A 13,570-nucleotide genomic window follows, 5' to 3' on the forward strand; every position below is an offset into this window, starting at 1 on the left:
GACATACTTCAATCGCACTATAACAAATGTAATCAGGAAATCATTAATTTGTATGTGATGTTCCTGCTATATACATGCACATTAAAAGGTAGGGTCTATGTAGCTATGTAAAGTATACATCAACATACCTTACAATGTTGATCAACCACACTGTTCAAGGAAATATTTGATAAATGTCCCTGAACCACAGGTACTAGTTGTAGCTAGTACAGCAAGAGTTTACAGTTTAAAATAAGGTTTTTATACATGTTCAGGTTTCAACAATATCTACATAATCTCTCATGAGAATCACTTTTCAGGTTATACAAATGATAACCATAAACTCCGTTGATGCACTGAATATTTGCAATAGGAGTAGGTACCTTCCACGGAATGACAATGTTTTCATTTCATGTCATCAAACAAACCAAATAAACTTTCACTCAACAGTTATCATATAACCAATTAATGCATTACATAATACCCTATTTCGAATTCTGAGTTTATGCGATATTAAAATACAGTATTTCTATTACTATCAAACTGTGAGGGCTACATGCGTGTCTGCTCTTTTTCTTCTTCTTCAGGGTTCATCTCAACGACTGTGTCACAACGCCGTCCTTTCTCTTCTGCAATAGTGGTGTTAAGAAGGGAGCTGTCACCTGTGGAAGATCTTCGACGCATATGTATGGATACATCTTGCTGATGTATGGGTGAAGTGTGAGACGGAGACTCCATTAGAGAACTATGTGAAGGAGACCTGTCTTTGAGGAACTTTGGATTGTCCTTCAAAGATTCACGACTGGAAGTTAAGGATGCACTGCTACTACTGCGTCTTCCAAATATTTCACGGATGTTGGGATATGTCTGGTGATTCCCTAAACCACCAAGGAAAGAGTTAGAAGGAGAGTAGTAACAAACATATTCTTTATTAGAAGCCCAAGCAGGGAATTCTGACTGTCGAAGTGGCCGGTCACAGATCTCCTCATCCTCTGGTCGCTTCCAGGGCAATGTGACCTCAGCCATTGTAGGTGTGGCGTTCTCAGCATCATCAGGGGCAATGCTCAGAGACCGTTGTATCTTCCGAGCTGAAGTAGGAACATCATCATCTGAGTATCTCTTCCAAGGCAGTGCTGTCTCTGCCATTGTGGGGCCTCGAGTTGACATGCGCTTCGTGGTGATCAGTGTATCCCCTGTATTAGGTGTGCTGAACATGACATTCTTATCATCTTCATAGGCAGGGTTGTCTCGCAGAACATGTGCCATGTAGTCACTCTTAAGGGTAATGGCTGATCCATTCTTTTGGAAAGATGAATGGGAGTCATCTAGATCCTTGTCCTGCATCACCATACCATTCTCTGTAGGCTTTTTGTCTTTTTTGTTTTGCTTCCTGTTATTGCTGACAAACTGACGTGTGTGAATATACATGTTGTGGTGATTAACATCCGTCTGTGTCAGCACATCATCATCCTTAACCGCATGTCGTTTATATGTTGATCCACGGTGCCGCTTAATAGGTTTGTAATCGCTGGAAAGGAGGTGGTGGAACTTGGCATCATCAATGTCCCTCATAGTTGGATTGTAGTCCAGCTCTCCAACATCTAAGTTCCACTCCCCTTGGGTGTTTGATAGAATAGGATGAGTGGCTGCATTGCGCAGTAAATTGGTAAATGACTCAATGTTGCTGGGTGAGTTGCCATTAGTTGCCATGAAATCGAGAGCCTCTTGCATCTTGATCTGGCTGTAGGTTTCTAAGAGTTTTGGCTCTATGACATTGTTATCACGAACCAGGAATGATGTCAGGTATTTATTGTTGAACCGTTTGAACTTGTTCCTGATGCGTATGTTTCCATGCTTGCCCATCACATCCTCAATGCCCGCAATAATGTAATCCATTGTCCTTTCATGGAGACGTTCATTCATAGTTAATGTTCGCTTCTCAGCTTTCTTGATTCCCAAGATTTGCACAAGTGGCTTAATGGTGATACCTTGCACAAAAACAGTAAATTAGATCATAGCAATGGTGGCAGTGAGGAACATTGGCTGTAGTGGAATGTGGTCAACATTAATGGTCAACACTAAAGGGAAAGCCACAGCACCTCGCAACCCACCATAGGACATGATAAACTTGTCCACAAATTTGATCTTCTTCACACGGAACCGATTGCAAACAGCACTGAAGATCAAGACGCCAAGGATTCTGTAGATGGAGCAGAAGACAATAGTTAAGATAACAAACCAGGTGTTCCATTCATGCTTGCTCTGTACGGTCGACACACCCAAGAACATAAAGATGATGGTCTCTGATGAGGATGCCAGCATCTTCATTGCATATTTGATGGTTGTGTGGGACTTAGTAGATATGTTTTGCTCCACATAATTTTTCATAGTAATTCCACAAAAAGTGATGGACAAGATACCGGATAAGTGGAAGATCTCAGCGTTAAGATAAGCGAGGTAGGACATGACAAAAATAAAGATGGGCTCTATTACACGCACTTGGCTGGTCAACCTGTGTGGGAAGCCATGTCTTAGTGAAATATATATATATATATATATATATATATATATATATATATATATATATATATATATATATATATATATATATATATATATATATATATATATATATATATATATTTTTTTTTTTTTTTTATTTTTTATATATATATACCTTACTCTTATTCACATTTACTCTTAACTTTCTTCTTTCACACACTTTACCAAACTCAATCACCAGCTTCTGCAGTTTCTCACATGAATCAGCCACCAGCGCTGTATCATCAGCGAACAACAACTGACTCACTTCCCAAGCTCTCTCATCCACAACAGACTTCATACTTGCCCCTCTTTCCAAAACTCTCGCATTCACCTCCCTAACAACCCCATCCATAAACAAATTAAACAACCATGGAGACATCACACACCCCTGCCGCAAACCTACATTCACTGAGAACCAATCACTTTCCTCTCTTCCTACAAGTACACATGCCTTACATCCTCGATAAAAACTTTTCACTGCTTCTAACAACTTGCCTCCCACACCATATATTCTTAATACCTTCCACAGAGCATCTCTATCAACTCTATCATATGCCTTCTCCAGATCCATAAAGCTACATACAAATCCATTTGCTTTTCTAAGTATTTCTCACATACATTCTTCAAAGCAAACACCTGATCCACACATCCTCTACCACTTCTGAAACCACACTGCTCTTCCCCAATCTGATGCTCTGTACATGCCTTCACCCTCTCAATCAATACCCTCCCATGTAATTTACCAGGAATACTCAACAAACTTATACCTCTGTAATTTGAGCACTCACTCTTATCCCCTTTGCCTCTGTACAATGGCACTATGCACGCATTCCGCCAATCCTCAGGCACCTCACTATGAGTCATACATAAATTAAATAACCTTACCAACCAGTAAATAATACAGTCACCCCCTTTTTTAATAAATTCCACTGCAATGCCATCCAAACCTGCTTCCAATGACCCTCTCACTCTGCACACCACCTCGACCAAAACACCTTATATCTGCCACTCTATCATCAAACACATTCAACAAAGGTAATTAGGTACAGTAGGGTTGAGGGTCAAGTCAATTGGGAGGTAAGTTTGAACGGAGAAAAACTGGAGGAAGTAAAGTGTTTTAGATATCTGGGAGTGGATCTGGCAGCGGATGGAACCATGGAAGCGGAAGTGGATCATAGGGTGGGGGAGGGGGTGAAAATCCTGGGAGCCTTGAAGAATGTGTGGAAGTCGAGAACATTATCTCGGAAAGCAAAAATGGATATGTTTGAAGGAATAGTGGTTCCAACAATGTTGTATGGTTGCGAGGCGTGGGCTATGGATAGAGTTGTGCGCAGGAGGATGGATGTGCTGGAAATGAGATGTTTGAGGACAATGTGTGGTGTGAGGTGGTTTGATCGAGTAAGTAACGTAAGGGTAAGAGAGATGTGTGGAAATAAAAAGAGCGTGGTTGAGAGAGCAGAAGAGGGTGTTTTGAAATGGTTTGGGCACATGGAGAGAATGAGTGAGGAAAGATTGACCAAGAGGATATATGTGTCGGAGGTGGAGGGAACGAGGAGAAGTGGGAGACCAAATTGGAGGTGGAAAGATGGAGTGAAAAAGATTTTGTGTGATCGGGGCCTGAACATGCAGGAGGGTGAAAGGAGGGCAAGGAACAGAGTGAATTGGATCGATGTGGTATACCGGGGTTGACGTGCTGTCAGTGGATTGAATCAGGGCATGTGAAGCGTCTGGGGTAAACCATGGAAAGCTGTGTAGGTATGTATATTTGCGTGTGTGGACGTATGTATGTACATGTGTATGGGGGTTGGTTTGGGCCATTTCTTTCGTCTGTTTCCTTGCGCTTCCTCGCAAACGCGGGAGACAGCGAGAAAGCAAAAAAAAAAAAAAAGAAAAAAATATATATATACATATATATATATATATATATATATATATATATATATATATATATATATATATATATATATATATATATATATATATATATATATATATATATATATTATCCCTGGGGATAGGGGAGAAAGAATACTTCCCACGTATTCCCTGCGTGTCGTAGAAGGCGACTAAAAGGGGAGGGAGCGGGGGGCTGGAAATCCTCCCCTCTTGTTTTTTTTTAATTTTCCAAAAGAAGGAACAGAGGATTGGGCCAGGTGAGGGGATTCCCTCAAAGGCCCAGTCCTTTGTTCTTAACGCTACCTCGCTAATGCGGGATATGGCGAATAGTTTGAAAGAAAAGAAAGAATATATATATATATATATATATATATATATATATATATATATATATATATATATATATATATATATATATATATATATATATATATATATATTGGAAAGGATCACAATTTTGCGCGTGATCAAGATATTCCTATGAGTCCACTGGGAAAATGAAACACAAGCTCCCAAGTGCACTTTCGTGTAATATTCACATCATCAGGGGAGACACACGAGAGAAATATAACAATCAGTTGATATACATTGAAGAGACGAAGCTAGGACGCCATTTGGTAAACATGCGATTGTCTTGAACGCTACTGCATGATTAACGTAATGTAGAATCCGTCCTTCTTTTACGGAACATTATCCACTAGAAGACCCTCCATAACAAAGTATTTCATGAAATATGTGCCACAGACAAATTCTGCTACACTACCAAACCTACGAACACGGAAGCAGTCCGAAATTAACCAGCCAAATGAAAAACTGAAAGAGTTCCAGGACTTATTGTGTCTTTAATCTTCATCCACCTTCAGTTTGTTCAGTCTCCCAAGCTTTTCGGTGTCACTTAGGACGATAAAGTGAGCAGGAAGGAACACGCCAGCACCATCTTGAGCTCCGAACGCCTGAGCTCAAGAACATCTACGTAGATAAGTTTCATTCATCCCAAACTCACCTTCCCTGCCTGCTGCTCCTCAGTGTCTACCACACAACAAGAGCTATAAGAAAAGGTGCAGCACGAAGCATGCAATCTCATCCTTAGTCTCTCATAAACCACCTGTCAAGAGGCACTAAACACACTGTTTCTCTCAGTTCTATCCACCTGGACTGGATCTGACAGCTCGGAGAGGAGCTGCCATACCATTTCCGCCTCCGTCACGTTCTGGCCACCAGATGAAACCCCTCGTCGTCGGACTGCACTTCGGCACACTTCTCGAACTCATCCGAGGTGATACAGATCGTAAAAAGAACAACTTCATTTCATTAAAGATGAACATCTTGAATAACATTCAGTATCTGTATAAAGACTTTGCGTGTGATACCCTCCCTTGTTATAGCCCGAGTGTCTTTATGTAATGCCTTATGATTATTCTGTGCATTTTCAGCCTTTGGTTGCAAATTTTGGAATATAAATCGATCATTATCATTATTAATGATAATTAGTATGATCATCATCATCATTATTACTATTATTCCGCCCATCAGGTTACCATGAAGAACAAAATGGACATAGAGCTTGCTAAGGAATGGTCTAACGTTTCGATCATCTCTAGATTCCCAAGATCACACACAAATAGAATCCTGCGAAAAGGGGATGAAAATATGTAACCTGCATATCAACACCCACAACATGAAGCCAGAACAGTTAATCCCCCAGACAACATGCTCCAGTTGCTGCTCAAACAACACATGACAGATGACTGTAGACTGGCTGAAAGAACCCACAGTTTGTTCAGTGTACTCTTAATACAGTCATACATGGAGGGAATGTCCAGCCATCAGAGTGTAAAATGGATCGGATCACATCCTGCTGCCGCCATGCAGTGGAGAGTCCAGAAAGCAGAAGTTAAGAGCAACGTGGGACCAACAAGGCTCAGTCAAACCCATCTCCTTTTTCTTTCCTTAAACTGCATATTATGATTTTCTAATGCACTTCTAATTTGCCTACAGCTGTGAGTATGACCCTCACTGTTGCAGCAGCCATATCACCGGTGGCCTACATTTTTCTCTTACCGTAATCCATAAAGCAGAGGAAATCTCCTTGAGTTCCAACACTTTTTGGTAGTTTGAGTGTCTTTATCCTTACTAGAAGTGCTGCATGGGTATCTAAACCTATGCCTTCAGTATTGCCAGCAGTGTTATATTCGGCTGAATATTACTTCACTTTCCTAACGCCACTTTCTCGAGCACATATATCTCCTTTTCTTTGAATCTTTTTCAGTCACCTCTTTTTTTGTCATCACACTTTAACTAATTCACCAATGTTTGTTGCTACATTACGTAATGTTTGTTGTCTGCACCAGATATGCCTACCAATAATATAACTTAAATGAGTCCTCCGTTTTCGCCATCGGCATTTCCACTGCTACACACAACTTCGCCCCACCAGCGTATACTACATGTCTTTCCACTGTGAGATACTTTCCACTGTGAGACACCCTTCACTAACTTTAGTAGGTTCTTACCATCTTCCTCATTCGTTTCAGCTTCCATTCTAAGCAGTTTCTTAACCAATAAATGATGTTTATACACGTTTCTCCCACTTCTTGCTTCCTCTAAAAAGACACACGTTCCTAGGAAAGACCTGATCCACATAGCCACATAAGAACATAAGAACATAAGAAGTGAGGACACTGCAAGAGGCCTATTGTCCCATGCTAGGCAGGTCCTGAGTCTGTCCACCCTACAACCAACCGCCTGAATACATAAACACATCCAAAACACATCTTTAAGCTACATATAGACCTAGTTTCCACTTCTGTGCTTGGCAGCTTATTCCATAAATCTATATATATATATATATATATATATATATATATATATATATATATATATATATATATGCAATATTTACCCACATCCGATCTGAATCTTTTTTTTTTTCTAATTTAAATCCACTGCTTCTTGTCCTATCTGATGCGCCATTCTAAGAACTTTATTCATGTTACCTTTATTAATGCCCTGCACCCCTTTAAAAACTTCAGTCATATCCCCTCTAGCCTTCCTCTTATGAGAGTGTAAATCCAGTATTTTCAACTTGTCTTCATAAGTGAGGTTTCTAATTCCAGGGATTTTTTTTTTTGTCATTCGCCTTTGTACTCTTTCTAAACAATCTATATCAACTGCTTAGCATGGAGCTCAAAACTGTACTGCATAATCCAAATATGGTCTCACCAGCGCAAGATAAAGTTGCAATGATACTCTAGGAGTTTTATTGCTAACAGTCCTATTAATGAATCCTAACATCCGATTAGCCTCTTTAGACACTTTAATACATTGTTGACTGCGGCTTAAGATCCTTGCTCACCAGTACCTACATTCACTTTTATCAATAGTGATATTGTCCAGTTTGTAATAAGTGTTCCAGTCTTTACCCACGAGTGTTGTGCATTTATCTATGTTGAATTTCATTTTCCATGTGCCCGCCCATTCTCATGATTTATATAAGTCCCATTGCAAATTCACTGAGTCAATTACGGCCCTATTTTTGCATCATCGGCAAATTTACTTAAGTCGCTGGTTATTCCCATATCCAAATCGTTAATGTATGTAACGAACAGAAGCGGTCCTTAGATTAATCCCTGAGGAACACTACTGGCCACATTGCCCCAGTCCGATGTAACTCCGTTGATGCATACCTTCTGTTGTCTGTCAGTGAGCCACGCCCCAATCCAATTAAATAATTTACACAACCCTCGATGCATTTTTCTAAGCAGACACACGTGAGGAACTTTGTCAAAAGCCTTACCTAAACCTAAGTATACAATATCATAACTCTTACCCTGATCAACAGTTTCAAATACTTTATCAAAAAAGAGAATGTTACTGAGACATGACTTCCCTTTTGTAAACCCATGTTGAGAATCCCTAATGAGATCATGATTCTTCAAGTGTTCCCGTATTTTGTCTGCCGTAATTGATTCTAGAAATTTTCCTGCAACAGATGTCAAGGTGATAGGACAATAACCAGAGGCAATGGATGTATCCGCTTTGTTCAAGATGGGAACGACATTTGCTGTCCTCCATTGCTTAGGAACTACGTCTGATTCCAGAGACTGTATAAACACATTTAAAAGAGGAACACTTACTTCATCCTTATATATTTTCCCAGACCCTCGCATCAATACTGTCTGGCGCAGGATTCTTGTTTACTTTGATAGTTCTATTTGTTTAGAAACATCAAATTTATTTATTTTCATATCGTATAGCTTCCTGCTTTCGTCCCTTTTTAAATTTTCTCTGGAACCGGAATGTTGACATTTTCCTCCTTCGTAAATACTGATATGAAGTGATTGTTTAAAACTTCACACATTTCAATCTCACTATCAGCTAATCTACCAGAATGCGATTTGATAGGTCCAGTTTTCCCCCTAACCTTCGTTCTGTACATTTGAAAAAAATCCTTTGGCATTTTTTTTTTTGCTTCGTTAGCTTTCTTAATTTCGTAATTTCTTTAAGCCTTTCTAATCTCTGATTTTATCATTTTCTTAATCTGCATTAGGTGATCAGGAAACTGTTTCCTCCCATTTCACCTTGTAGTACAAGCCCTTCTTCTGCCCATTACGGTATTTAATTATATTATTCAGACATTTTGAGTCATTATTGTTAGTCCTATATTGCTTATATAGAATATTCATTTCTTGTCCCTTTTTCATTATTACCTGGAGCCTTTGTACGGAAACAGTGACGCTATCAATGGTCACCCCTGCCTCATCTACACTCGACCTGACATTACTGCTAAGCTGATCTGAGTCGCCTAACTGACCTGACCCCACATAACCTGCACTGCTTGGTCCATCTGACCTCACCCACAATGCACTTAGTCCCACCCAATCAACACATGCAATGTATCTACTCAACCTTGCAAAGTTGGCCTTTTTTCACTGTGATTTTTCATTCTATCTATCATTTGCCCACCACCGTGCCTTCTACACTTAGTAGGGTGGCACTTCGGTGGTTCTGACATGGTTTTCGAATATTTTCTTTTCCATCCACCATGCTTTCCCTTCCAACTTCACTCGTATCTTTCTCATCACACAAACTTCATCTACCAGACAAATTTCCTTTTTCATTATCCTCTACCGCAAAGTTGATACTAAGCCTTTGAATCGCAAATACTACATAAGTACCAAATTATTTTTTTCAATTGATGACCTCTCACTGTTTAGCCTCCATTGCATCTTCAAACCATGCCATAGTCAGCCTCAGTCAGCGTACACGACCTAATGACTTGAACAGGCATTACCCTGTTGACACCAATTTTTACCAACGTTCAGCACATTTTGGTTTCTAACCTTTGAACGTGAAACACAACCTGGAAAAAGAAAGGGTTAAACCTTCAACATTCATAATACGATATTTTCTGTTGATTTAGCTTATGGATAATGGAAGAAATCCACATTAACTTGTTCATATTCAGCCCATGAATTTCAGTGACCTCGTGTTATATAACCCGTATCTCTCCGGATGGAAAAAGTTTAGCCCTCAATACAGCTTTGCACTTTAACATTTAGATCAGCTGATATAATGTCATTAGTAGCCTGTGGTAAATAACGAATTCCACTTATAAAGTAAGGATTTGTATTACCGTTAAAGTTTTGCATCACTGCAATACAGTGGGCTGGGTTAAGGATGTGAATTGGAAGGCTGTATGTATCTGAACCACGTGGGATATATACTAATATATATATATATATATATATATATATATATATATATATATATATATATATATATATATATATATATATATATATATATATATATCTTTCATACTATTCGCCATTTCCCGCATTAGCGAGGTAGCGTTAAGAACAGAGGACTGGGCCTTAGAGGGAATATCCTCACCTGACCCCCTTCTCTGTTCCTTCTTTTGGAAAATTAAAAAAAAAAAAAAAAAAAAAAAAAAAACGAGAGGGGAGGATTTCCAGCCACCTGCTTTCGTCCCTTTTTAAATTTTCTCTGGAACCGGAATGTTGACATTTTCCTCCTGCGTAAATATTGATATGAAGTGATTGTTTAAAACTTCACACATTTCAATCTCACTATCAGCTAATCTACCAGAATGCGATTTGATAGGTCCAGTTTTCCCCCTAACCTTCGTTCTGTACATTTGAAAAAAATCCTTTGGCATTTTCTTTTTTGCTTCGTTAGCTTTCTTAATTTCGTAATTTCTTTAAGCCTTTCTAATCTCTGATTTTATCATTCATACATACATACATACATATACATATATATATATATATATATATATATATATATATATATATATATATATATATATATATATATATATATATTTTTTTTTTTTTTTTTTTTTATACTTTGTCGCTGTCTCCCGCGTTTGCGAGGTAGCGCAAGGAAACAGACGAAAGAAATGGCCCAACCCCCCCCCCCCATACACATGTACATACACACGTCCAGACACGCAAATATACATACCTACACAGCTTTCCATGGTTTACCCCAGACGCTTCACATGCCTTGCTTCAATCCACTGACAGCACGTCAACCCCTGTATACCACATGACTCCAATTCACTCTATTTCTTGCCCTCCGTTCACCCTCCTGCATGTTCAGGCCCCGATCACACAAAATCTTTTTCACTCCATCTTTCCACCTCCAATTTGGTCTCCCTCTTCTCCTCGTTCCCTCCACCTCCGACACATATATCCTCTTGGTCAATCTCTCCTCACTCATTCTCTCCATGTGCCCAAACCATTTCAAAACACCCTCTTCTGCTCTCTCGACCACGCTCTTTTTATTTCCACACATCTCTCTTACCCTTACGTTACTTACTCGATCAAACCACCTCACACCACACATTGTCCTCAAACATCTCATTTCCAGCACATCCATCCTCCTGCGCACATCTCTATCCATAGCCCACGCCTCGCAACCATACAGCATTGTTGGAACCACTATTCCCTCAAACATACCCATTTTTGCTTTCCGAGATAATGTTCTCGACTTCCACACATTTTTCAAGGCTCCCAAAATTTTCGCCCCCTCCCCCACCCTATGATCCACTTCCGCTTCCATGGTTCCATCCGCTGACAGATCCACTCCCAGATATCTAAAACACTTCACTTCCTCCAGTTTTTCTCCATTCAAACTCACCTCCCAATTGACTTGACCCTCACCCCTACTGTACCTAATAACCTTGCTCTTATTCACATTTACTCTCAACTTTCTTCTTCCACACACTTTACCAAACTCAGTCACCAGCTTCTGCAGTTTCTCACATGAATCAGCCACCAGCGCTGTATCATCAGCGAACAACAATTGACTCACTTCCCAAGCTCTCTCATCCCCAACAGACTTCATACTTGCCCCTCTTTCCAGGACTCTTGCATTTACCTCCTTTACAACCCCATCCATAAACAAATTAAACAACCATGGAGACATCACACACCCCTGCCGCAAACCTACATTCACTGAGAACCAATCACTTTCCTCTCTTCCTACACGTACACATGCCTTACATCCTCGATAAAAACTTTTCACTGCTTCTAACAACTTGCCTCCCACACCATATATTCTTAATACCTTCCACAGAGCATCTCTATCAACTCTATCATATGCCTTCTCCAGATCCATAAATGCTACATACAAATCCATTTGCTTTTCTAAGTATTTCTCACATACATTCTTCAAAGCAAACACCTGATCCACACATCCTCTACCACTTCTGAAACCGCACTGCTCTTCCCCAATCTGATGATATATTATCTATTATACTTTGTCGCTGTCTCCCGCGTTAGCGAGGTAGCGCAAGGAAACAGACGCCCACAAGCGCACATATACATACCCATACATACACAGACATATACATATATACACATGTACATATCCATACTTCCTGGTTCCATCCGCTGCTAGATCCACTCCCAGATATTTAAAAGACTTCACTTCCTCCAGTTTTTCTCCATTCAAACTTACTTCCCAGTTGACTTGTCCCTCAACCCTACTGTACCTAATAACCTTGCTCTTATTCACATTTACTCTCAGCTTTCTTCTTTCACGCGCTTTACCAAAGTCAGTCATCAGCCTCTGCAGTTTCTCACCCGAATCAGCCACCAGCGCTGTATCATCAGCGAACAACAACTGACTCACTTCCCAAGCTTTCTCATCCACAAAAGACTGCATACTTGCCCCTCTCTCCAAAACTCTTGCATTCACCTCCCTAACAACACCATCCATAAACAAATTAAACAACCTTGGAGACATCACACACCCCTGCCGCAAACCAACATTCACTGGGAACCAATCATTTTCCTCTCTTCCTACACGTACACATGCCTTACATCCTCGATAAAAACTTTTCACTCCTTATAGTAACTTACCTCCCACACCATATACTCTTAATACCTCCCACAGAGCATCTCTACTAACTCTATCATATGCCTCCTCCAGATCCATAAATAATTCATACAAATCACTCTGTATTTCTCACATTTTTCAAAGGAAACACCTGATCCACACATCCTTTACCACTTCTGAAACCCTTATATATATATATATATATATATATATATATATATATATATATATATATATATATATATTTATATATATTATATTTTTTATTTTTTTTTTATTATACTTTGTCGCTGTCTCCCGCGTTTGCGAGGTAGCGCAAGGAAACAGACGAAAGAAATGGCCCAACCCCCCCCCCCCCCCATACACATGTATATACATACATCCACACACGCAAATATACATACCTACACAGCTTTCCATGGTTTACCCCAGACGCTTCACATGCCTTGATTCAATCCACTGACAGCACGTCAACCCCGGTATACCACATCGCTCCAATTCACTCTATTCCTTGCCCTCCTTTCACCCTCCTGCATATTCAGGCCCCGATCACACAAAATCTTTTTCACTCCATCTTTCCACCTCCAATTTGGTCTCCCTCTTCTCCTCGTTCCCTCCACCTCCGACACATATATCCTCTTGGTCAATCTTTCCTCACTCATTCTCTCCATGTGCCCAAACCACTTCAAAACACCCTCTTCTGCTCTCTCAACCACGCTCTTTTTATTTCCACACATCTCTCTTACCCTTACGTTACTCACTCGATCAAACCACCTCACAC

At 39.9% G+C, this 13,570-nt stretch overlaps 1 protein-coding gene across 1 annotated transcript; it reads right to left on the reverse strand.

Moving 5' to 3' along the window:
- Positions 1-314: 314 nt before the first annotated feature.
- LOC139751737 (sodium/hydrogen exchanger 5-like) lies at positions 315-2,485 on the reverse strand. The gene is given in 1 exon segment (XM_071667290.1): positions 315-2,485. A coding segment is annotated over 1 exon segment (1,914 nt). The 5' UTR covers positions 2,446-2,485; the 3' UTR covers positions 315-531.
- Positions 2,486-13,570: the final 11,085 nt, after the last annotated feature.

This window comes from Panulirus ornatus, chromosome 12, assembly GCF_036320965.1.
Source record: "Panulirus ornatus isolate Po-2019 chromosome 12, ASM3632096v1, whole genome shotgun sequence".
Taxonomy (NCBI): Eukaryota; Metazoa; Arthropoda; class Malacostraca; order Decapoda; family Palinuridae; genus Panulirus; species Panulirus ornatus.